Genomic DNA, 24,743 nt, shown 5'->3' with positions numbered 1-24,743 from the left:
GTTAAAATAGTGAAAGTAATGGAATTACTTCTTTTTTGTCGATACTAGGATGATTTTTATATTTGAACCGTGTTGTGATTTTATGTATCTAACTTTAATGTAATACTTTTTATAGCACATAATTTTTTTAATTCATAGAGCTTCTCTTTTTCTCTTTTTTTCTTCTTACTCTGTTATACTATGTGTATAATATGATTTATTGAAATAATGTCTTATGAAAAGTAAATTTTAGAGAGAACGATAAGAATATTTTCTTAGAGAGCGGTCAACGATATCAAAATTTAATCGTTAACACTATTTGAAAATAGTAATAAAATAAAACCTTTTTTATCTTATTAATTTTAAACCATAAATTAATATTAAAATGTATATGTGTAATGTGTATGTAATAGTGTCTTACTATAACTTTTATATAAAAATGTTTGTAGTTCAAAACCATTTATAATTTAGAACGGATATAGTTTTTGCACTAACCGCTTTGTTTTTGCTCGCCGCTAGAGTGACAGAATAACAACTTCTACAGCGTTCAATTGATCGCTAGACAATTGGTTTACATAGACAAGACAGTGTCTGCTAGGTTTTGCTAGTTTTCAAATATAGGTTAAAATTTTATTCAAACTCTTTTTCTATCGGTTTTATGGTTCATTTTTTATTTATTTTTAATCTATCTGAGCTTACGCTTTCACCCTAGTAATACCTTATCAAAGGCAAATCATACCTATATTAATTGGTATATTTTTGATTGGTTTATTATAGTATACATATACGACGTAATTTTCGATGTTCTAATAACCGCAATTAGTCTTCGATTGAGCAATAGCGGATATCGAAGGTCTTCGCAAGTTTGGGAGGTTCAGTTAAAACGGTTGACAAACAGAACACTTACAAATTGTTTAGGAATATGTTCTGAGCCTTATAATAATGTTTGCTGTGACTTTAGCTTACGGTAAACAAATGGTTAAATATCGTAAAAATATAAAACTAAAAAATTTAACTCTTAGCATTAAAAACAAATTTAATATTTAGCTATAGTTGATTTTTTATGTTATATTTATTGATATATAATAATAAGCCAGAAAATATCAAATTTCAACTTACTAAAAACTGCTTTTTGTAATATAACTATGATAGCCGTAAGTATCCCGTTTTGTTGAATAAATATTTCTTTGAAATATTTTGTAATGAGTTATAAAGATGCAACACAAAAGCCAAAAGTAGAACTTAAACAAAATTGTCTAATTATAAAATGAAAAGTAAAGCTATATTACTACTACTACTTCTCTTGAGGAATATGCTTGGTGTTTATTCCGCCATGCTCATACCAACCTAATGAAATATAAACAAATGATGTACATAAACAGTTACTGGTAAATCCACAAGTGAAAATCACTTATTTTATTTAGTACAACAAAACCTTGTTTTGTTTCAACATAATATAATAAGCCGCACATATTTTTTCCTTTGACTGGTTTCTTAACAGTCCATAATATTAAAGTTTTATTTAATTTCAAACATAATAATTTATCTGTTTGATATTGAAATATTATTGGCAATAGAGCTTATTAAATACGACACAAATGAATATAAGCAGTTCAGGGAGCATAGGCGCAATCATCTGTCCTGGCTCCTGGCCAACTGCACCGGGTCAAATCTCTTAACCAAACATCGGAGTAATTGGACGTATAGGTAAAAGATTAATTAAAAAAAATTACAAACTTTTACAAATAAATTTTTACAAATTTAATACTTTCATGTAATGTAATATATTGATGAATGGACTGATATTGCAACTCTGTCTGTAGTAGTCGGTGTTTTGTTATTTTACGTTCGAACCATTCGATAGAATTTGTTGAAATTTAGTTTTTTGCCAAGAAAAGTTGTTATCGAAAGGTTTCTGACTTAGCAATATTCAAAAATATCAGCATGTCCATCCGATAACTAAAGAAAATCAAGGAAGCAATTCATACAAAGAGACCTCAAACATGTATTTTCACGAAATACTTATGTACTAACAAAGTTAAAAGGAAAATGCACATACAAATGTAAGTAATTATTTAATATATTAAATAAGATCACTTTTGATATCGGTGCGACAAATTTCTTAAATGCTTCGGTGTCTAATTAATATAGTACTGCCGTACTTACCGGAGCATTAAGGCTAAAAAGCTTGTACTCCACAAGTAGATAAATGGTTCAAGGTCAGTTACGTTCACAGAGAAGGGTTTACGAACTCGAGTATCACATTATATAGACAGCTATTTGGCACTGAATTTTTCTCGCTTATGGTATAAAAAATGCTATGTGATACATCAGAATAGTAGAGATAGCATCTTCATTTAGTATTCAACAGACGAATTTTAACGGATTATAAAAACCATAATACTATCTCTATTATAATTATAGAAATACACTGCTGAGTAATCTAAAAATATATATAATATTGACGGTGTCGTGATTCAAGATTTATTCTGTGCACAGAAAATATATTAATTAGATATTCTGCACACGACAACATTGCAACGCTCGACAATACTAATTCGGCGCTACATCACTAGGAAAACGTAACTTCGTTGAAGTTTTATAAAAGCTGTCATTTACAGCTCGTTTCAGATAAATTGACTAAATTGGAACTAGCACTTTCGCTGTAGCATATTCAAAAGTAAAGCTCAACTCTGAGGACAATAGCGCTTAGTCGTCCTCGTCACAGGTACGGTAGGGCGGCGTTATCAGGGCCGGCGCGAGAGGCGCCTGTAGTGGAGCGGGCGGGGGTACCGCGGCTCCATGCGATGCGAACGAAGCCTCCACGACATTCGCGCGTCCGCCACCGTCGCGCACCCACGCCCGCGTTCGGTACGCCCATGTTACGTAACGCTATTTACTCCGACATCTGTTGAGTGCGACGGCTACAGCTCGCGCGGCACGCTTGCTCCACCGCTGACCATCCGCGCGCACGTCATGTCTCTCACCGTGAACACCTTAGCCCGGCCCGACGCCGACGCGACATTGAAGCACTCGATCGGCGACACGTAAAAAATGTAGACCCGCGGTCCGCGACCATCAACTTTTACTGCCATTCATCCTGCCAGATAATTTTAAGATTTATAGATTTAAGTAGTGCTTTTGCTTAAGTGGACTTCGTGATTATGAGAATAAGACTGATAAATAAAACCGAGCCGGACGTTTAAATTCGAGCGCGGAAAACTCCAAAAATGCAATTGCTACTTTTACATCAGAGCCATTGCTAAAACAAGCTTTCACTGCCGCCTCAGCCTTCCACTACTAGCGTATTAAGTTATTTTATTAGAAGCCACGGGGCTTGAATATAATCAATTCAGATAGCAGGGAGAGTCTGCCCTGCCGTCCGCGAGTTTAGAGGTCGACGATAGCTGTTTCTCCAAAATTCGCGACAACATCAGTTCGTGGGTGCTGTGGTGGCGTCAACGCCATCTTCGGATGGGCGCACCGCAGACCCCAAAACAAATAGAGGAGGATGACTGCGTGCCCCGCGTGGCCGTAGTTGAGGAGATACGTCAGCAGCCAGATCGCAAGCTGGAGCGACGACGGGCACAAGGTGGCCCGCGGCGGCGTGGCCTTGAAAACGAGCTGGAGGGGGAGCGCCGCCGGCCACGACGCAAGCCAAGGAAGAGGTTTGTTTTATGTTTACTTCGGTACGCGCAATTAAAAACGGTTACAGCCTTTCGCGTTTAAAAATGTATGTATGACTTTGCTTTAAGGTCATAAATATTATATTCGAGAAAAACTTAAATAATACGAATATCTAATGTTTTTTATCATTACAAATACGTAACAGCCGGTTGTAGTTTTATGCATTTTGTTTATTTAATTTTAAATAAAAATCCAATTCATCACAATAACCGATGTAATTTTCAAATGGAATTTATACCAAACTCGTTGTTTTCTTTGCGTGTATTAATACAATCAAATTATACCATACCGGTTCCTTCAATACTTTTGGCACAGAACTTAAATTATGACAAGAGCGATCGGGACAAGTTTACAGAGTAATTTTGTATTTTTCTATTCTTATGATCGTTAAATTTCTCAAAGGACATTTCTTTGATGTGATAGGTGATTATGATATTTAGTTACTTAGTATTTAATAAATCTGCAAACTAATGAATAATTGTTTGAAAAATAAATTTTTACGTCGAATTGCGTGATCTAAATAAAATATGCGGCGTCGGTCTGCGTGTGAATAGGAGGCCTATTTAGTCCTGCGGCTGTTTTGACATTGAACATTGCTCGACCTAAAAATGAGGCAGTAAAGCTTCACCTTGGACTTGCGAAACAGAAGGACTGCCGCGTCGACCTCCGGCTATCGATTTGGGGTACCGAAGCATGACCCACACCTCGGAGTCAAGTTTTCAACAAGTTTGGCACTATTATTTTCGTTTGAACAAACATAATTAAGCAATAAAACTTAATCGTTCTTTTTACACATTGTGTATTATTTCAATGGATTTGAAACGAACTCATATAGCTATTTTATTAAATATATATATGTGACAAGATATTGGCTTTTTTAGAACTAATCAAATTATAGCGAAGATTTAGGTACAAATTATCTTCGTCATATTGATGCAGTAATAATATATAAATAACAGACAAATTATGTATTTTGAATGTAGGAAAACTTTATATTTATTTATCGTCTTATAAAGTTTTCTAAAATTATCAAAAAGTTTTTAAATGATGAGTACAAGCAAGAGGTGAAAAAATTAATTTTATGTTCTGTTTTTATGTTTTAACGTTAGAAAACATAATAGTCAACTTTTCATAATTTTCCGTTACCAAACAATACATTTCATAGATAAACACTCATTTAAAAAGTTATATTAATATATAATGAAGATACATATGTTCATCGCAACAAAAGTAATGCAAATAGGTCAAGTGCATTGAACTTTGGCGAACACAAATTCGGCCCAGATGTTAAAAACTAGATATGAGAAAGCGCATCCTTAAAACGTGCTGAGAAGCGCATTTTCTTATTATACTTATAATAGGCGGCTATTAACAATATCAAAGCACGAGACTTGGAATAGGAACAGACCATTCTTAATCCATTTAAATAATATTACGTATATTTGCAAAAATATTGATAACTCTGAATGAAACAATCACTGTTTCATTTCACTAATACATAAACTATAATTAGAAAAAGATTATTTGTATGGATAACTTAAAGTTAAATACGAATATTTGTAAAAATAGTTCGATTAACTAAATTAGGAATTCAAGTTAATTTGGGACAAAAAAAATAGCTAAACGATATATTCTGTTGATATACTTTAAAAAACATGATACTTAGTTTATACTATATAATAGCGACGAAACATAGAACTAATTATTTTTTAAACTGAATTAAACATTATTAGAAAGTGCAAAATATACATTTTACGGGTAATTAGTAAAAACAGTAATAGCTAAGTCTCTTGGCGTAGAACCAAGAACGGAAAAAGTTGCTTCAAGTTTAGCCAAAATCAAAACTGACGGTTCTAAGGTTTTCATAAGTATATGCGCAAGTTATATTCATTAATTTCATTTTATTCAATAAAATCATATTGTCATAATATATAAAAAATATATATATTTATATGTTGATATGTTTTTTCGTAATTGTTATCCGTGTACCGGGGATTTATTATTGAGCCACGCGTATTTCTGCAAACACAGATGTACTCTCTACTCCCGCGATGCCATAATTATAGAAGGAAACTACAAACTATGATCTAATATTGATAAAAACATTTACTTGTTCAAGCTAGCCTTGACTTTACTTCGGAGGGTACAGATTTAGAACTATTTCTAAAAAAGGATGATTCGGTCACAAAAGCTAGAGAGCATAGTTGAACTTACTTTAAGACCAATACAAATGCGTGATAACGCGTGAGTAGCTAGTGGAAAATGTCAAAGGGAAAAATAAATGACTATTTGGGTCCATTCTTTCCCAACAAAGCCAGGCCGCTTTATATTATTCCTTATTTCGAGGTAAAGTAATCCTAAATATCGTATAACAAATGACATCGCCTGCATAATTATGAGGGTAGTTTGTGACCGCCATAAAGCAATTTGACGAATAAAGAATGCGGTCTAGTTTTATAAAACCTTCAAAAATAGAAGGTCTTTTATAGTGTAGGGAAATGTTCATAATGAAAGTAATTTAGTGAGTTCGTTTCATATTCCACGTGAATTTATCCCGTAATAACTAATCAGAAAGTTTGGATAGAATATTGAAAAAAAACTCAATGTAGATCTGGATTGATTGAATGTCTGTCTGATGAAATAGTATATCTATTGCCTATCAGCAATGCTGGGTATTGCAACGTTTCGATCGGAAGTGAGTGAAAGTAAAAAAAAAGTAATGTAACAGCCTGTAAATTACTCACTGATGGCCTAAGGCCTCCTATTCCTATTATAAGGAGAGGGCTTGGAACATATTCCACCACGCTGTTCCAATGCTGGTTGGTGGAATGCACCTGTGGCAGAATGTCTATGAAATTAGACACATGCAGGTTTCCTCACGATGTTTTCCTTCACCGCCGAGCGCAAGATGAATTATAAACACAAATTAAGCACATATGTATATGTAGTGGTGCTTGCCTGGGTTTGAACCCGAAATCATCGATTAAGATGCACGCGTTTTAACCACTGGGCCATCTCAGCTCTTGAAGTGAGTGAGCAAGTGTAATTACAGGCACGAGGAAGATCCTAAGGTTAATTAATCCTTAAGGGTGTACATACACTTAAACAGGTTTACTTAAAGATTGACGAAAGAAATGTTAAAACTATAACTTACAGCGCAAATTATTTACCATCACCCTTTTACTATCTGAAACGAAACCTTCATAACAAACAGATAATCTCAAAAGCTTGGTAGAAAATTTAAAGTTGGCTTATACTATAGAACACAGCAATTAAATGAAAATTTCGCAAATTCAGTATTCAGGCATGAGTTTTATATTCAGCTTACACAAATACAATCATATCTCTGAATTTCACAAAACATTCAAGTGGCTCAGATTTTCAGGCATACTCATCTTTGTTTCGTGTATATTTCCAACTTGTTTTTAAAGTTTATGTTTAAATTCAATCCGGTGATTGTCACTAGCGAGTCGATATTTTTCCTGTCACTTTCTAATAATCCTTTTTATATACTCGTAAGTCTTCGGTATACATTTTTTTATAAGAATAAGTCCATTCTCGAATTTTTAGAATGAAATCATTCTCGTATTATTATACTGCAAAGTTCGTATTTTGCATATAAATAAAAGCCTATTCATCGATCTCCATGTTTCTAAGTTATTCTTTAAGTTGAGAACTTCCATTCAAAGTTTGTTCATCATTTGAACCCTTTTGGAGACAAATTTCGAGTTTCCTGTGCACAATTTTATTCAGTTTGACCAACTGTTTTAGGTTTTGTTTAGTATGTCTGTCAGCAATATCGCCTAACAGTAATACTTACGTATTGTTGTGTTTGAATTTAAAGGGTGATTGATCCAGAGTCTCCGGCACAAAGGATATCTTAGGGAAGTATAGAAGAAGGAAACATGCTGCGAAGACCTCAAGTAAATAGGGATAAGGGCAGGAGGATGGTGATGATATGCCAATATTTTTGGGCGGTAGTGTCTACTTATCGTATACGTATTTTGTACAAATACTCCGTCAGAAAGATAGATGTTTCCGATTTATTTGTCGGGTAATAATGTTATATCTATTAATATTTCTAAAACAAATTTTTATCTATTGGCATGAATGACCCTGTTAATATTATTATTAAGCACACAGGCTGATATAATAGTATACTATGTGCAAACGCGATTACACTGTCGAGGCAAAATAATATAACAGTGTATGAAGCACTAGAAGTGATGCACTGTGCACTGGGCTTTACTGAACGCTAGATTTGATTATACAACGCTAGATGCATGCTTCCCTATTCTATACCTTTGGAACAAAGGAAGATTAAAAAAAACCGTTGTATTTATTATATATCACCTTCATTTATTGTAATAAAAATTAAGTATTTAGTTGGTTGTCCGGTCAATGGAAATTTATTCAAGTTTCATTATATTGGGGAAATGATTCGACCCGTTTTGATCCTTTAAATTATTCACGAGTTTTAAAATAAGTGCTATTTTTGTTTGAACCATTTCAAATGTTAAATCCGTTACGGAAACTGGATAATAATATATGGCAGTTACATTTTACTGTATTTCATTTGGTATTCAAATTTATTATTGATAGGTGATTGTTTTTCTATTGTTAAATAATGTTTTATTTTTGTTATATTTGACGGCTCAACATACATACGGTAAAAGTCTGAAGTCTTTTTTCAAAATGTATTGAAACGCATAAAAAAAAGGAATTATACTAACATCTGTAATTTTTGCAAACCGATTATCTCCGCTCGACTGAACTGACATTTATTTACGCGTTCTTTAACCATTTCTAATAAATCCTAAAATTTATTAAAACATTATCAGTCTCTCGATATAAAAAAACTGTCAAATTTATTTTTACTTTTAAAGTAAAAATAACATAAACTTTTATTTCCATTTTCGAACTGAATTGCTTTATTATATTTGCCTAATGAATGTATCGGAACAATTTACGTGGCTGTTGATTAATTTCAACGAATTAATAATAATAATGATTTTCGTAATTTAAATTAAATAGAATAATGTCAATATAATTAGTTATTAAAACACACAGAACCTTTTCATAATAGCGTGAGAACGTACGTGGTGTAGTCGGTACGCTATAGTTGGAAAACATTTTGTAAACAAATTTAAGCAGAATGAAAAAAAATGTTAAATCAAGTTCTTTAACGCATTCACCAGATTCAATTAAGTATTTGGTATTCGAGAGGAATATTAAGTGAGTATTAATATTTATGCAAAATGAATTTTAATGGAAAACAAACGATTTGACATAATTATTGTTGGATATTTATGAAGCTTTGCCTCATTCGATACTATTTGTTATGATTCAGTCATTTCGTTGCCTTGTTATGTTAATTATAAATTACTAACAGACGATCGACAGTAACGAGTATATTTGATATTTTATTACCTCCGAGATTTGTTACTTTCGTATAAAGATACGAATATTTGTTTCAACTGATATTTTAAAATTGGAATTTAATATTGGTCACATGTATTTGAAAAGAAATTCTTAACAGATATATTTATAATTATAATACATAATTGTGACTAGTACTCATGGCCCATATGGGCATGCTCGTCTACCTTCTTATTTTAAATAAATTAACATTACGTATATCTTTTCCTGAGAGCATGTTATTTGAAAAAAATATTTTAAAATAGAATAAAAGCTTTCTTGAAATCTTTGTGCAAATATACGTAGCGATTCGGAAAATCTCTAACGTTTTCACTTTATGTATCTACACTTGTCCGACAAAATAAACGTTATAACGAACAAGCTTGGGACTGTGTCGGAAGCAGTGCCTTCGATTTCAGGCTGTCCGTTGTTATGGCGTATGGTGTAAAATCATTCCGAATTTAAATTATTTGATTTTCAAATTTGGAACAATAATTTGGAATATTACTATTAATAAACTTACATACATATAAAGTAACATATTTAATAATATTAAATATTTATTGAAATAGTTAAGTAATCAATTTATTTAATAAATATTGTTTTTAGATTTTTAGACGTTAGAGCAATGCCAGGAAATAATAAATAAATAAAAATTAAATTAAACTTTTAAAAGTCAGTTCACAAATGCTTATTTTAATAAATTGTATGTTGAAATTACATTCATTATGTTTTGTTAAAAGGTTGAATTAAAAATGACAAAAGATAAATTTCAATGGTTATAAATGTTTGCAAAAGGCCATATAACAAACATATGAAATATGACTTTCAATCTTGGAAAATCAGTCATGAAAGTTATTATAATATATTTATCAATCGCTATCATTTATAAATTGGGACAAACATAGACCCTTTTGAGCGTTAAGCTGCAAATAATCTCCTAGAGCTATCTAGATTACATGCAAACCGATGCAAATTAACCAGCCATGATGAAATGGTGCTGGTCATCTCGCTTATAGGTATTGGTTTCAACCGTATTCACATAAGCTTCACATTTCCTGATTGGCGAGTTCACTTATCCTTCACTGATAAAGCCTTGACCAAACCCCTCTAGTTAGGCTTTACTCATATTACTGTATTCCACTTAGCGAGCCAATACAATTACGGCCGTAAATTTCATGATATCTCAGATTCTGTGGTTGATAGCGCATTAACTGTTTAACAAAATCTCAGAAGCTCAATATTTATCAATGATTATTATTATATATATTATTGATTTAAGAAAGAGTAACTTAGGCTAAAAAAATGACTTTTTTGTAAAATACAAATGGGTACGAAGTGCGGGCACAGCTGGTGTATTTTTATACATATATGTATGTAATAGAAAGTCATTATAGACATTGTCGCTATTAGAAATATTAATAAACCACCAACACTGGAGACTAAAAAGTTTCGTCCCTCGTGCCTGTAATTGCACAGGCTCAGTCACCCCTCAAATCAAGGCATAAAATAGTAACTAGTGTTGTTTAAAATGAGTCAATGGTATTTACCCAGACTAGCTTGCACAAAGCTACCAATACGTACTTCTATAATAAAAAAAATATAGCTTCACATCATCGTAACAAGCTTAGTTTATTTATCTATATGAATTAAAATACCTAATCATAATAATAATCGTATTACCCTGTATTTTGTTTCCAGTTTATGAATCGATTTCGATGGATTAGCATTTGATTGGACATTAGTTAATTGGAAGCGCTGAAAATGTTCGTTTTAATTCTTTCACTAGATGTAATTTTGTTATGATACTTGGAAATAGATAATATAGTGTTGTGAAAAAACGTCACAAGTTCATTTACCTCACACTTATGCTACTACTATCAATAATTAGAGTTATTGTAAACCTTTATTAAACAGATTAACATTTATTTACTACTCATATGATGTTACATAACAGTTATTTGTATAGCTGAGATGAAACAGTAGTTAGGACGCTTGCATCTTATTCGATTGCGAGTTCGAGGTACTGAATTTTCATGTACTTCATTTGTATTTATTATTCATGTCGTGCTCGACAGTGAAGGAAAACCTCTCGAGGAAACTTGCAGTCGCCTAGTTTCAACGAAATTCTGTCACATGTGTATCCACCAACCCGTGTTGGAGCAGCGTGGTGTAATAAGCTCCAAACCTACTCTTCAAAGCGAGAGAAGCCTGTGTCTAACAGTGGGAAATTTTCAGGCTTTTACTATATTCATATTGAAAGCTTGAATGATCCATAAGCAAATTAATATTGGACGTATATTTTTTGTATTCAATTTATTAATACTAATTCCTATAATCCAATTCACGAATCCGAATACTGGGAACATGTGTGACACTTTTATGCCGGAAAATCACAGAATTCACAGAATATCGGATATGTACTCTTTGATAATAAAAGTCCACGCTAAATGCAAATTCTAGTAGATTTCAATTTTAAATTCTCGCTAAAGGATCATTAACTCATGCATGATAGTGTTTAAATGAGTTTTAAACGAAAATCAGTCAGATGTTTTAATAAGGTATACCATGAAATGGTTAATATCGTGAAATTATTAAAGTTTACTTAATAAGCACAACATTTACGATACTATACGTCGATAAATCCATTAATCTTTTTCAAGGCTTTTCGTTTAATGGTTAATTTCGACCCATTGCGTACATAATAAAATAAATCATGATTACTATTTATTTTGTACCAACGTGATCATATTCAAAATCAAAAAGTAACTTGTGTAATTATAATTCCCTAGTAATGAATGCTTGCGTTCTACTAACTAAAATTACTAAGTAAAATTTTTACAGTTTTATAAAATACATTTTAAATAGTTCACGTCATTTTGTTTCGCTAGGTTATATCCATTTCCACAGAGTGAAACGTATTAATAAAGTTTTTTGTTTTAAAATTAGTTCACGTAAATGTTCCGGCTACGTTTTAAATTAAACTGCACAATTTGAAACATGTAAGAGTCGAAATGGCACAGTTTTTAGAACAAGTGAATGTGAATCGAAGATTACGGGTTCAATCACGGGCAAACTCCTGGAACTAATTCTTAATTTCTGTTTATAGTTCACCTCACACATTGCGGTGAAGTAGAAGCGATGAAGTACGGTGTTAGGACTTTACGATTTGGTAGGAAATATCTGTATCGACCAACATGCATTAAAAGTGCGTTATGGAATATCCAAACCGTCTTTCAACGAAAAATAAGGCGAAAATAGTAGTTATATATAAACAAGCTGTTACATATGTTACTTTTTTTAATTTAAAAGCGATCAAAACAAACGTTCATATTGCTCTATAGCTGGCTAATTATCAAAGTGTTCACAATCATAAGCCTGTTCAGGTTGAAAGCTAATCCGATTACGTTATGCTGAAACAATATACTAAAGTGCCTTAATTTTAGGCCGACGTATTATAGTCTTCAACTATCACAATGAATGATATTTTAATTATGAAAATGTTCGATTAATGTTTGATAATATGGAGTTCTTTTCTTTTGTTCTTTTTGTACCATTATGTACAATTCAATGTTCAGTGTTAGCCATATTTGTTATTGCATATTCATATAAATTCTGATACAGTTTACATTACTATGTAAGCTATAATAGACTACATTGAAGATTTCTATTAGTAAAATGATTAATTAAATCTATAAGATACCAGTAATATTTACCTTTTTAGGAAGTTATATTTTTTATTTTTCATTTCATTGGCAGGACAATTTTAACAGTCATTAAATATCTCGCAAGCAAAAATGAAGAACCCAAATTTAGACTAAAATCTTGATAAAATAAACTTTGATACTTTAATCTCTAAAGGTATTATGTACATCATCGAAAGATGCTTGGAAAACATACTTTGCATTCATTGGTTTGGATAATTTGCGTGCTTCATCAACGCTCAATAGCTAAAGCGCGGATACTATTGTAGAATTGTGAGTCAAAAATAATGAATACGTGAATTATAACAAAGGCAAATATTTAGCTTGTTCTTAATTTTTATCAGTAACTCATTTTGTGTTCGAAGGAGAATACAACATAGTGATGAAACATTATCGTCTAGTGCGATCTACCACGTGACAGCAAATTACATTAAAGAGCTTAGTGGACAAAGCTAAAAGCTTTGGAATATTTAGAGACTAACTTTTTAAAGCATTCTTAAATAAATATCGATCTTATGGATATAGATATATGTAAAGATATAACTATCGCTAAACAGAGCGGGTTTAGCTTACACGGAAAAGTTTTTAGTGTGAAATTCGGTGATAGATATATTTGGGAATTTACAGATTTACGTGAAAATCCTTCGCAGCGTTTGTCGTTAATGAATTCATACTAAATTTAGGAATTCATAAGACTTACATTAGAAAATCAAATTTATTTCTTACGGCTGTGATGTGAATGTAACTAGACTAAACATTATTTTATAGTATTTTTGGACATCGTGTTGATATATTGGCTGCAACCCAAATCGAAGTCATATACTTTAGTAACAATGAATTTAGTAACAGACTGTGTGATCTAATCGTTGGTAGCTTTCATATTAATACAATTAATATTATTATTAGCCAGTTTAACGACAAGCACAAGGGACATAACATCTTAGTTCTCAAGGTTGGTGACCACTTACCATCAGATGGCCCATATGCTCGTCCGCCAATCTATACCATAAAAAAATAATAATATTTGGGTTGTCTTTACTTAGTTCTTAGTCATAACGACTATCATTTTATTCAATTTTTTCGAATATATAAGTGAAGTTGCGGAGTTTTATTAAAGTAATAATTTGTGCATTAAACGAATACACTTTATTAAGACAAAAGCTTTGTTTTATAAGTTGACTGGAAGAAATCTCTTTTAGAGATAAGTCCACCTTTGCCAGTACATATATTACTGTACAATCATTGTATACACATATTTTAGTGCAATAAAGAATATAATAATAATAAGCTTCAAGTGATTGTTGATGTTAATAATAGACATATTTTATGATAATATAAAAAAATAGCATAAATTTTACCTAGAATTTATTTAAGAGAACAGTTTATAATCCGTCAATAAGTTTAGCCCTAGAAATCACTAATATTAACGAATAATAAATAATCTATAACCAAAAATGTGACTCAAAATCTTTTAATATATTACAAAAAATACATTTCCGCTCAAATATAGATCATACCAAAAAAATTATTCAAATACAATCATAAAATATACCAGCAAACATTGCTAACAGCACTGACATTAAGTTAATGAGATATAGTTAATCATCATATTTCATAAACAGACAAGCATTATCAAAATTTAACGAGGGTAAAAGCGCTCGGAACGTGAACATCTAGCCACCATAATGCGAATTTGTTTATTATAAAATAACATGTTGAAACTTTTCAGAGCAGCTTTGGCAATGAAACGATTGCACAAACGAAAAACGATTTTGTACCTTTCATTTTACCTTTTCTCTGCTCTCAGAGAGCAGCCAGATTCAGACCGTGTACAGACACAAACAACATTTTTGTGTTAGTGTGTTGACTTAATTAATGTATTTCGTGGACATGATATTACGTCACTGATTGTACTTTTAAAAATGTACAAAGAGTGATTTCATCGCGGTGAAACAAAAATACTAGAATAAAGTTTGTCTGTAAAGAAATCAGCGTTTTTTAAATTGACTGTCAAGTTGCTACAACCAAACTTAAAGCCCCAGCGGACTACACAATTGTTCTTTATTCGTTCAATATTCACCTTTAATGGATATTCTTATAAACACTTAAGATAAATTTGTTTCTTAAGGTCTTTGTAATAGAGTATATTTTCGTTTGTAATATTTTCTCAAACATTAGCAAGTGTTCTCACTTCGCCGCAGGCTGGTGATAAATGTCCGATTTAAGTCGGAAAATTCAGACTTGACTCTACGTCACTTGTCTTCGCCCAGCAATCCATGGCATTCACAGCGTTGCGCAACTTGAAACAAAATGACTGGAAGTATATATGTTCCAAACATGCATTCATACAATTTTTATTCCATTTCCTTGAGCGTTTTTTTACGCAATCAGTGGACGCTAGACCTGTAGCTTAAGCTCTATACGAGTTTTTTTCCTCTTTTAATTCTTTTTTTGCTATGAAAATAAAATGGTTTTTTTTTGTGTTTAACTAGAGTCTTTTGTATGTTTGCAGATAATCGATTTTCGGAACGATTATAACTATTATTGATACTTTATTTTTGATCATTAAATATATAAGTATTTTTAATGAGGTAATTAATTAATTGTATTACGAATGTGTCCGAAAACGATTTTATAATGTGAGTAAATAATATAGCCCCGAAAATATTGTTTAAAAATTTACGTACTTCATTTTTAAGTGAGATAGTCGTAATATTTTTTTCGAGTATTTTTTGCAAAATCCTCTCTAAAATTTTGTGTTCCTGGTTTTCTTTAAAGGTGCGAAATTGATATTGCATTTTATGCATGATACGGCTGTAGCAGCGTTGCATAGGAATTATTTGAAAATAAAACTGACTAAAGCCTCACTTTTGTGATAATTTTTCGTATTTCGTATTTTCGTAACAAAATATACACTTTTATACTAGTGTGTCTAGCAACAAACATATTTTTATAAGGTATAAGTTATCTTGAGCTTAACAAATTTTTTTTTTGTTATAATTAGCCATATCCAATATATGATTAATTATATATTTTTTTATATATGGGAAAACCTATCGGAAACATTATACGAAGACCCACCCAATGATGTTTTATATTTGAATTTATTGATAATCTGCGTCGACGATAAAACAATTTTCATATTTAGAACTTTTAAAATAACCGACTTCCAATGAGTTTTCATATTTAAACCTCTTATGCGAAGCGTCGAAACAGAATAGTACCCAAACACTGATTTGCATATTTCGAACAACGTAAAAAACGATCTTCTACACAAAATTTACTCTCTTATAGTATGAATTTCAAAATAGCTTTTACATCTATCTTTTACTCATAAACATAAGCCTAAATACCGATTTGCATAATTCCACCTTTCAAAAATAACAATCTTTATTCCTAAGATTCAACGCTTAATGATGAATTTTACGAAGGTCTTTTTGACTTTTAACTAAAATTTATCTTTTGATCGTAAATAAACAATTTCTGTCTTCGATTTAACACCCCTCATAATCAAAAAAACATTTTTAGTAATCACTTACGCTCAACACATATGTACATTTACATATTTTTTTGATGTAAATAGATATTTTTCATATATTTTACTTATGTACCTAAATGTATATATATGACGTACATAATATACGCATCCTGACAGGGTCGTCGATTTCACATTAATGATAAATATTTAAATTGTAAGAGAATAACTATTTAGATGTTTTTAGTTCAGCTCTTACTATACTCGTATATAAATTTTAAGCGACCTTTTGGTATTCGAAATAGAAATGAAAATAATCGGTACTGAGGTACAAAAAAGCTTATACATACAGATTATCTGTGTGTCCTCAAATTCAATTAATCAACGGATTTTATACGAGTTGGAAATAAATACGATATATTCATTTATTTTTCCCGGAAAATATCCGAACAATGATGCAATGAGGTCCTCGTGACCGATTAGTGCCGGGGCAGCCATTATCAAATAACGATATCCGAGTTGCAGGACATATTATAGTGTTCAGGTGATATACGCAAATACAAATGCACTTTTTAATCCTTTACTCACATAATTCGATGTGACAACAAAGCCGATTACTTACAAAAAGTCAGGCGCGGGACTAATAGATTAATGTACCCTCCATATTCCGAGCTGAATTGAACATTGAACAAAAAATACGCATTATCTCTGCTGTTGATTTTTGATATGTATTTTGATTTTAAATATTACTGTACATTTGGATTTCTCTTTTAAGTTGAGACTACCTCGCATGAACGACTTGCGTATGCGGTCAACTGACGTCATCTCTGTATTAATATCTCCGTGAAGTGAAGCTCCAGAATAGGCCAAGATTGTGCTAACGAGAAGAACCTATCGGATGTGACCCTTGTATAAACGTATTTATTTAAGTATACAATAACCACGGGCTCATAGTTGCCCGTGACATTTTGACATTTTACTTTAATACATTTTGAAGTTTTATCTTATGTATATTTGTCCCTTGAACGTGGTTGGTATCTGCAATCACAGACCACACCTGTGTCTTTCCGCCATTTGATCCAAATGGCGTAAATACAGGCTTGAACGTCGTGACCGATGCCACCAGACTCGTGCAGGACGGATTCAAGGCAATTCTCCGACTTAACTATTAGTTCAACCCCTATTTGACATTTTGAATCGTGCGAGAGTTTGATCTCCTACAAGCAACATATGAACATGGTCTTTGCCTCATTCCGTTGAAAACTGCCGTTCTCAAGCGTATTTTTTCATAAGCTGACAATGCGTTTCAGCTCCTGGCGGTTATCAGCCATCGAGGCTAGGGATGTACGATATTAGGAAAACATCGATGTTGACATCGATGTTAACATCGAATCAAAAATATCGATGTACGATAAATATCGATTCGAAAACATCGATATGTGTTAAACATCGATGTTTTCGGTAAAAAATAAAAAAAAATATTATATTTATGAAAATTATTTATTTTATACAAAAGTTGCACAAAAATATTAACGATCCCAATATTTCTTGGCGACACTTTGTAAGAAAATTAACTTAGACAGGTGTTTTCCCTTCAGTCGGTTCCGCTGTTGATAAAGGAGTTGGCCAGCTTTAGAAAAAAGCCTTTCTGAAGCTGTGGATGTAGCTGATTTTTTTCTTCGATATTTTTGTTCATAAAACATCGATGTGTCGATGATATTGAAGTCATAACATCGATGTCAAAACATCGATGTTTTCCAGCGAAACATCGATGTTTCTTCAACATCGATGAATATCGATCATCCCTAATCGAGGCTAATCCTGGATGCGTACCGAGACAACATCTAGTACAACGATGAATAAGAACAGCCTAGAGCCGAACCCTTGTGAGACCCCACAGTGACAGTGGGAAACGTAAAATATCGCAAACCACGTGATTCCACATGTCTCTGACAATATCAATACATACATAGACAACAATCAATACATAGACATACATTTGAATAACAAAGAACGCCAGATTCATAGTTTTTTTTAATTGACGAGTCCAATTAATAGCCAGATCAACAATTCATTTTCACTGCGAGAGGGTTGAGATTGCTGATTTTTTGACATGTGTCTAGTACATTATATATTTTTTGTAAATATCTTTTATAAGGCAATTAGAAAAAACGATTTATTTTAGCCCAAACAGTTGTTACCAAATTTTCACTATTTCGATCAATACGAAGAAGTATAAAGAAACGCTCGACAATCCTGAAGTAAAATGATATATATCATCGTATATTTCAACAGCCCTCAGTAATAAATATTTCTTATACCTTCTCCCTACTTAATACTTTGAAATTAGTATGAATTTTACATCTGCTCGTTTTAATAGATATTATTTATTAAAATGAGCAGATTTCAAATTATATGTTGGTACTATTGGTAAGAGTATGGCTCATTAACTGCCCTAAAATGGATTACGAAAATGACTCAACTTATTTTTAATGTTACGGATAACTATGACTAGCGTGATTCTTTGTTAATAATATGGATGAAATAAAAAATATTAAAATAACAATAATTGTATACACAATTAAAAGTGTTCATGCTTAATAATTTAAGTGCACACGTAGACAAATTTAAACGTCGTTAATTTTGTTGTAAAATAAAAAAATATATAAATGTATGCCTGAGAGAAATTGAAAATGCTTTTACTCTACACGTGTATGATGATGTTTGATATTTGAAATACTTCTACAAATGAAACTAAAATATTACAAAATTATACCGTCAGGGGAGTATGTTAAGATAGCCTTTGAAGACGCTGTAGGTAACAATGGAATACAATCAGGTTCGATTGCTTTGTTCAAGAGCACAGTTTCCACGGGGGAATATCTTGAAAGTAGTGCGATAATAATAGCACGCTACAACTTGTGCTTGCTCGTGTGAACTATGATGACTTTACTACTGTATGTAACATTATAATGTATTCATACAATTTACCATCGAAAACTTCGCATACAATTTATTAATAATCATTACATAGTATAAAACAAAGTCCCTTACCACTTGTCTGTCCCTATTTAGATCTTTGAAATTACGCAACGGATTTTGATGTGTTTTTTTTAATGGATAGAGTGATTGGAGAGGAAACGTGTTTAATACATAGCCGATATATTAAACGAACACTGATAATTTTAGATGTTTCTTATTTGATGTAGTAAATAAACAAATTCTGTAGAATATTTAGTGTTGCTAGTATTCAAGTAAAAAACAGTAGGTACGGTAGTAATAGATTATTACAAACCGTGATTTTATTCTTAGTCTATTAAAAATGTGTTTATTGTGTTTAATTTCTTAATGAGTTTCTTTTATTTTACGTTTTTGTTGCTGTTAGATACTGTTAAGTTAAATTCTATCACCAATCAAACTCATGCTGTTGAATGATTCTAATGATTCAACCCGGAGTCATTCGCTAAATCTCTCTCGTATGTAGGGTAAGTGTTATTGGCAGAATATTTTACGCATCATTACCTCAGATTCTGATTATACTGAAGGAATTTAACTTAATTTAAGTGAACTCAAATGTTTTTAGGCTTTTCAAACATTAACAAGTTAGTTTACAAAGGAATTAAAATTATATGGTGTGTGGTGTAATATGCCCAAGGGAACTTGCTCTTTCTTATATACGTCTAGGCGGCTTGAAAAGATTGTACTATTTAATTGCTTCGAATTATGAAAATGTTGCTTGAAACTATTTTTTTTTTAAATTTTATATACTAGCAAATTTAAATAAATCATAGTATTGATTATCTACAAATAAAAATTTATGAACATAAGAATTAACAACATTCAATGCTTAAATATATATATACAAATATGAACTAAAACTATACTCCAGCCACATTCGATCTGGAATTTTAGTAAACAAACCATGTGTCATCATAATTAGGGTTAATACACTCTTAATAAAAAATAATAATTATTAAAATTACAACTATATTCATTATAACACAATTTCCTATTTAAACACAAAAAAATTAATTTAATACAGAATACAAAAAAATTATTTAGCCGGTCAATACATAATTTATATGAAAATTTGCTTAAAATAAAAGTTTAAAAATCTTTAATTACCACTATAATATTACTACAAAACTAACAACCCTATATTTTAATATAGACGTAAAGAAATCGCAGGTTTGTAACATTTGGAGTGTTTTTTAAGTAATTGGCAGATTTAGGAAGGTATATAATAGCGATACAGCATCTTCGTAATTGGTGGTGTATATTTTTAGTCGTATAATTTTAATTTTAAATAAAAATATATACTTATCGCGCATTCCTAATAAAGTATAAAATATTAATGCTTAAAAAACATACTAATACACTAGCATACCAACAGACGCTGCTTTTTGCAGTATTAGAGCAATTGTAATCTCAAACCTCCCATTGACCCATTCAAATATACACAAAATTAATCTAAATGAGACCTGTCGTTTGGGAGGCGATAGATAAAGTTAATAAAGCGAATTATATAACTACGAGGTAATTTCTGGTATCATTTTAAAATCTACATTATTCCAGATGATCATAAGTATTATAATTATAAACAAGAATGCGCTTAGTCCTTTGTCTTAAATATTTTATTATTCATCATTAATTTTAATTTTTATTAATATGAAAAATAATTGTTTTACATATTTCTAAAAATGTTTTGAGCATCTGCCTGACGTTGGTTGCTAAGCAACGCTTTGTTATTAAACATTCCACATCGAATTTGGCTGGAGTATAGTTACTGTATAAATCTTGACCGCGTGGAATGGTGGCAATCCTGGATCCTCTGGGCAAAAAACGAACCAGCCCTCCTGTCACCAGTGGAGGCAATGAGGCGAGGTGTTATACTTTTGATTATTTTTATTATCTACATAGTATTGACTAATAACGCTCAGATTTACATAAATCGATTTGGCAGCATATTAATTGTACGTCAATATGATTTTGCAATCGATGTTCCAAATTTTAAAAAAAAAACGTAGTTCATTTGTTTATATTTCCGGCTGACTGTCAATATAAATCTAAAGAAAGTAAAAAAAATATATGAAGCTATAATTATGCAGGATGTATGTACTCTATGTATGTATATATGTAGTTGTAGATAAACAACTGTTCTAAGTAATTCAGTGATTGTCTTTTCTAATCATTTTGATTAAGACTCGAAATAAAAATAAAAATAAGACCTTATTTAAAAAAATCTATTTGTGCATGCTTTGTAATTAAAAATGCCGTGAAGTTACTCAATATTAATTATCTCTACCCGAGACTGATAACCGTCGATTTTCACCGTTGACTAGCAGACACCAATAAATAGCGAAGGAAATTAATAGGAGGAGATCTTCGGTCTTAATCAAATCATAACACTTCTTAATTTAGAGAACAATCAAATTAATTTTATAGGGAGATTATAAAACACCATTATATTTATATACTTAACAAAATACATGTTATTCCTATGATATATAATATTTCAATTAGTTAGAAAACTCGAGTTTGAACGCTTGTTTTGTCATTGACTTTTTATATGACACACAAAGGTAAGGTAAATTTTCACTAACTTTTTACTCAATACGTTGGTATATTACATAAACCTTTTTTAAGGTTACATTTTTAATAAGCTCGTCCAAAGTCACCTTGTTCGAATTTCTTGCTGTCATCTTGCGTTTCAAAACCGCTGTAGTATGCCGTAGCTTACAAGATACTGTAATTTAGTTGTTGATTGAGTGGCTGATTACAGCCGAGTTAGATGCGATAATTTTAATCACTTAATTATAAAAGTATAAATTATATATTTCATTAAAGTTTTACATCAACAGTCTGTAAATTTATCATTCCTGGGCTAAGGCCTGCTCTCCCTTTGAGGAGAAGGTTTGAAGCATATTCCACCACGCTGTTCAAATGCGGGTTTGTGTATAGACATGTGGCAGAATTTCGTTGAATTTAGTCACAAGTAGGTTTGGTCACGAAATTTTTCATTGCTGAGTACGATACAATTCAGTGGTGCTTGCCGGGTTTGATCCGAGCGTTAAGATGCACGCGTTTTAACAACTAGGACATCGGCGCTGTTTCTCTATTAAAATTCAATATAAAAAAAACCCATAATATTGATTACCAAATTAAATAAAACAACGGCTATAGGATATGAATCGATTCTGTCACTACAAAAGAACAAGGCGGTACTTGAAACACTTTATTAGTAGGTATATATTTTATATCAAGCGATAAATGTTTCTTAATGGGAATCGTTAAATAAGGTGCGTGAATCGGTACAATTACCGATACGTCGAATGTATATCAACTTGACTTGCTATCGTGTTAACAATTTAAGGGTAACGCACAAACTTTTGCGTCGAATATTCTTAATCAATATTAATACTATAAATGTGAAAGTTATTCTGTCTTTCTGTCTCTCTTCCACTAACAAACCTCTGAACATAATTTGATGGAATTTGTTACGAAGCAAACTTGATCTTTAAGGAAGGACATAGGTTAATTCTATTGCCTGACACATGACAAACTATCTCTAAAACGCGACTGAAGCCGCTTGCGACTAATAGTCTATAAATGTAAAAGTTACACTGTCTGTCTGTGGCTCTGACTAAGAAACCACTGAACCGAATTTAATGCAATTTGGAGTCAACCATACTTGAACTTTAAGGAAGGACATACGCTATTTTTTACCTGACACATGACAAACTGTCACTAAAATGCGAGTAAAGCCGTGAGCGGCAAATAGTATTTATATAAATATCACTTGGATGTTAAAACCGATGATATCTCTTATTTTATCCGTCGTTTCGATCGTGTTGTATCCGCCGTGACTGGCTGACACAGTGGAGTCGTTATTTGAGTAAACATATATTCACAGTGTCTACGGAAATGTAATTTTATATTTGGCTGTAAATTTACGAAATATATATTGAATAACAGCAGCCTGTAAATTGCCCACTGCTGGGTTCCAATGCAGGTTGGTGGAAATAATGTCTATGAAATTAGACACATGCAGGTTTCTTCACGATGTTTTCCCTTATCGACGAGCACGAGATGATTTATAAACACAAATTAAGCACATGAATATTCAGTGGTGCTTGCCTGGGTTTGAACCCGCTATCATCGGTTAAGATGCTCGTGTCCCAACCACTGAAGCGTCTCGCCTCCATTTTGAATATGGTGTACTAAAATAATAATATAACACGTATATTGAAATTTACAATCATAATAGATTTTAATATTTACTATAGTTATGGAGGTATAGAAATGTAGTTGGAAAATGTAGTGTATACGTGATTCTGTAAAAGGAGGGGATTTTATTTATAATGTCTCGAAGCTGTCTAGACTCGTGTTTGCGATGGCCCTTCTCATATTGCGTGATTTCCTCTGAGGAATTTTGCAGCTTACGTCACGTCGGTGGAGTAAAGTTGAACATATATTCTGAAATGTCAAGGTTACGATGAGTTTTTTATCAGATAACGTTACGATAATTTATTTTCAGCATAAATATTTAATCTATACGAAAAATATTACTAGTTAAGCTGGAATACCCAATATTTTTTACTTGTATTAGTATTACTGGTCGAGTTTAAAGTAGGTCTGGTAGCTTTCGTTCTCTATTAATGTACACTCAAATACAAAAAAGTAGCTTAGTGTAACTACCACCAGTAATCAATGAGTGGGGTTTTACTGCCACTTGTTTTAGAGCATACTGAATTTAATTGTTATGACGGAGAATATTCTTCTAACCGAATTAAACCACGCTACAAGTCCCTAAATAATTCTAGCTCCCGGGTAATCTGTGTTGGATATAAAATATTGCACAAATTTGGTAGAACATAATCTTATAATGTGACGTTAAAACCAATGCCATCGGAAAAATCTCATTATACAACGTAATGGGATATTTAAAATTGGTTGTATATTAATTCAGCTGTTACATTTCCGATATTTAAAAAAGGAAATCAGATTATTGAAATTAGGATTATTTATGTATTTATTAAAAATAATTTACTTCAAAATTACTAAGCATAACATTTTTAATTCTACATATCTTTCATGAACAAACGCCTTACAAATTGGTAATTTGTCTGGTTAATTGTTCCAATAGTTTCGAGGTTATAAAAAAAAATAAATTAAAAAAAGAAATATACATACGTATATAGCACGGCGAAGGGTATGCAGTGACTACGGAATAAGGAAGAAGCCCTTGGGGGCGGTTCAGAGATCGCATGGCACGAATAATGATTATTTCTTATTACTCGCTCATACATTTTATTTTATTAAAATTTTCGAAGAAAATAAGATAAGTTCTAATCGTAAAAAATAACAGGATATATTAAATATTATATTATCTTTTTTTTGTGTAATATAATTTCGATATCTTCTTTAACGCTTTATTAAATAAAGTCAGGATTGCGTTAGTTGATATTCTATTTAAGTAA

General features: G+C 31.7%; 1 protein-coding gene across 4 annotated transcripts in view; it reads left to right on the top strand.

The window, feature by feature from the left end:
• The first annotated feature begins 2,847 nt into the window (after positions 1–2,847).
• Positions 2,848–24,743, top strand: part of LOC124543380 (potassium voltage-gated channel protein Shaker) — a 358,981-nt gene continuing 337,085 nt past the window's right edge. The window contains exon 1 of one of the 4 annotated variants that reach the window (XM_047121587.1): positions 2,848–3,647. In XM_047121587.1, the coding sequence (XP_046977543.1) occupies positions 3,454–3,647 (194 nt within the window). In that variant the 5' untranslated portion in view covers positions 2,848–3,453. The remainder of the gene's footprint in view (positions 3,648–24,743) is intronic. The other 3 variants (XM_047121586.1, XM_047121592.1, XM_047121591.1) reach the window with 3 other exon arrangements.

Source organism: Vanessa cardui, chromosome Z, assembly GCF_905220365.1.
Source record: "Vanessa cardui chromosome Z, ilVanCard2.1, whole genome shotgun sequence".
Taxonomy (NCBI): Eukaryota; Metazoa; Arthropoda; class Insecta; order Lepidoptera; family Nymphalidae; genus Vanessa; species Vanessa cardui.
This window is presented reverse-complemented; position numbering and strand designations above follow the sequence as displayed.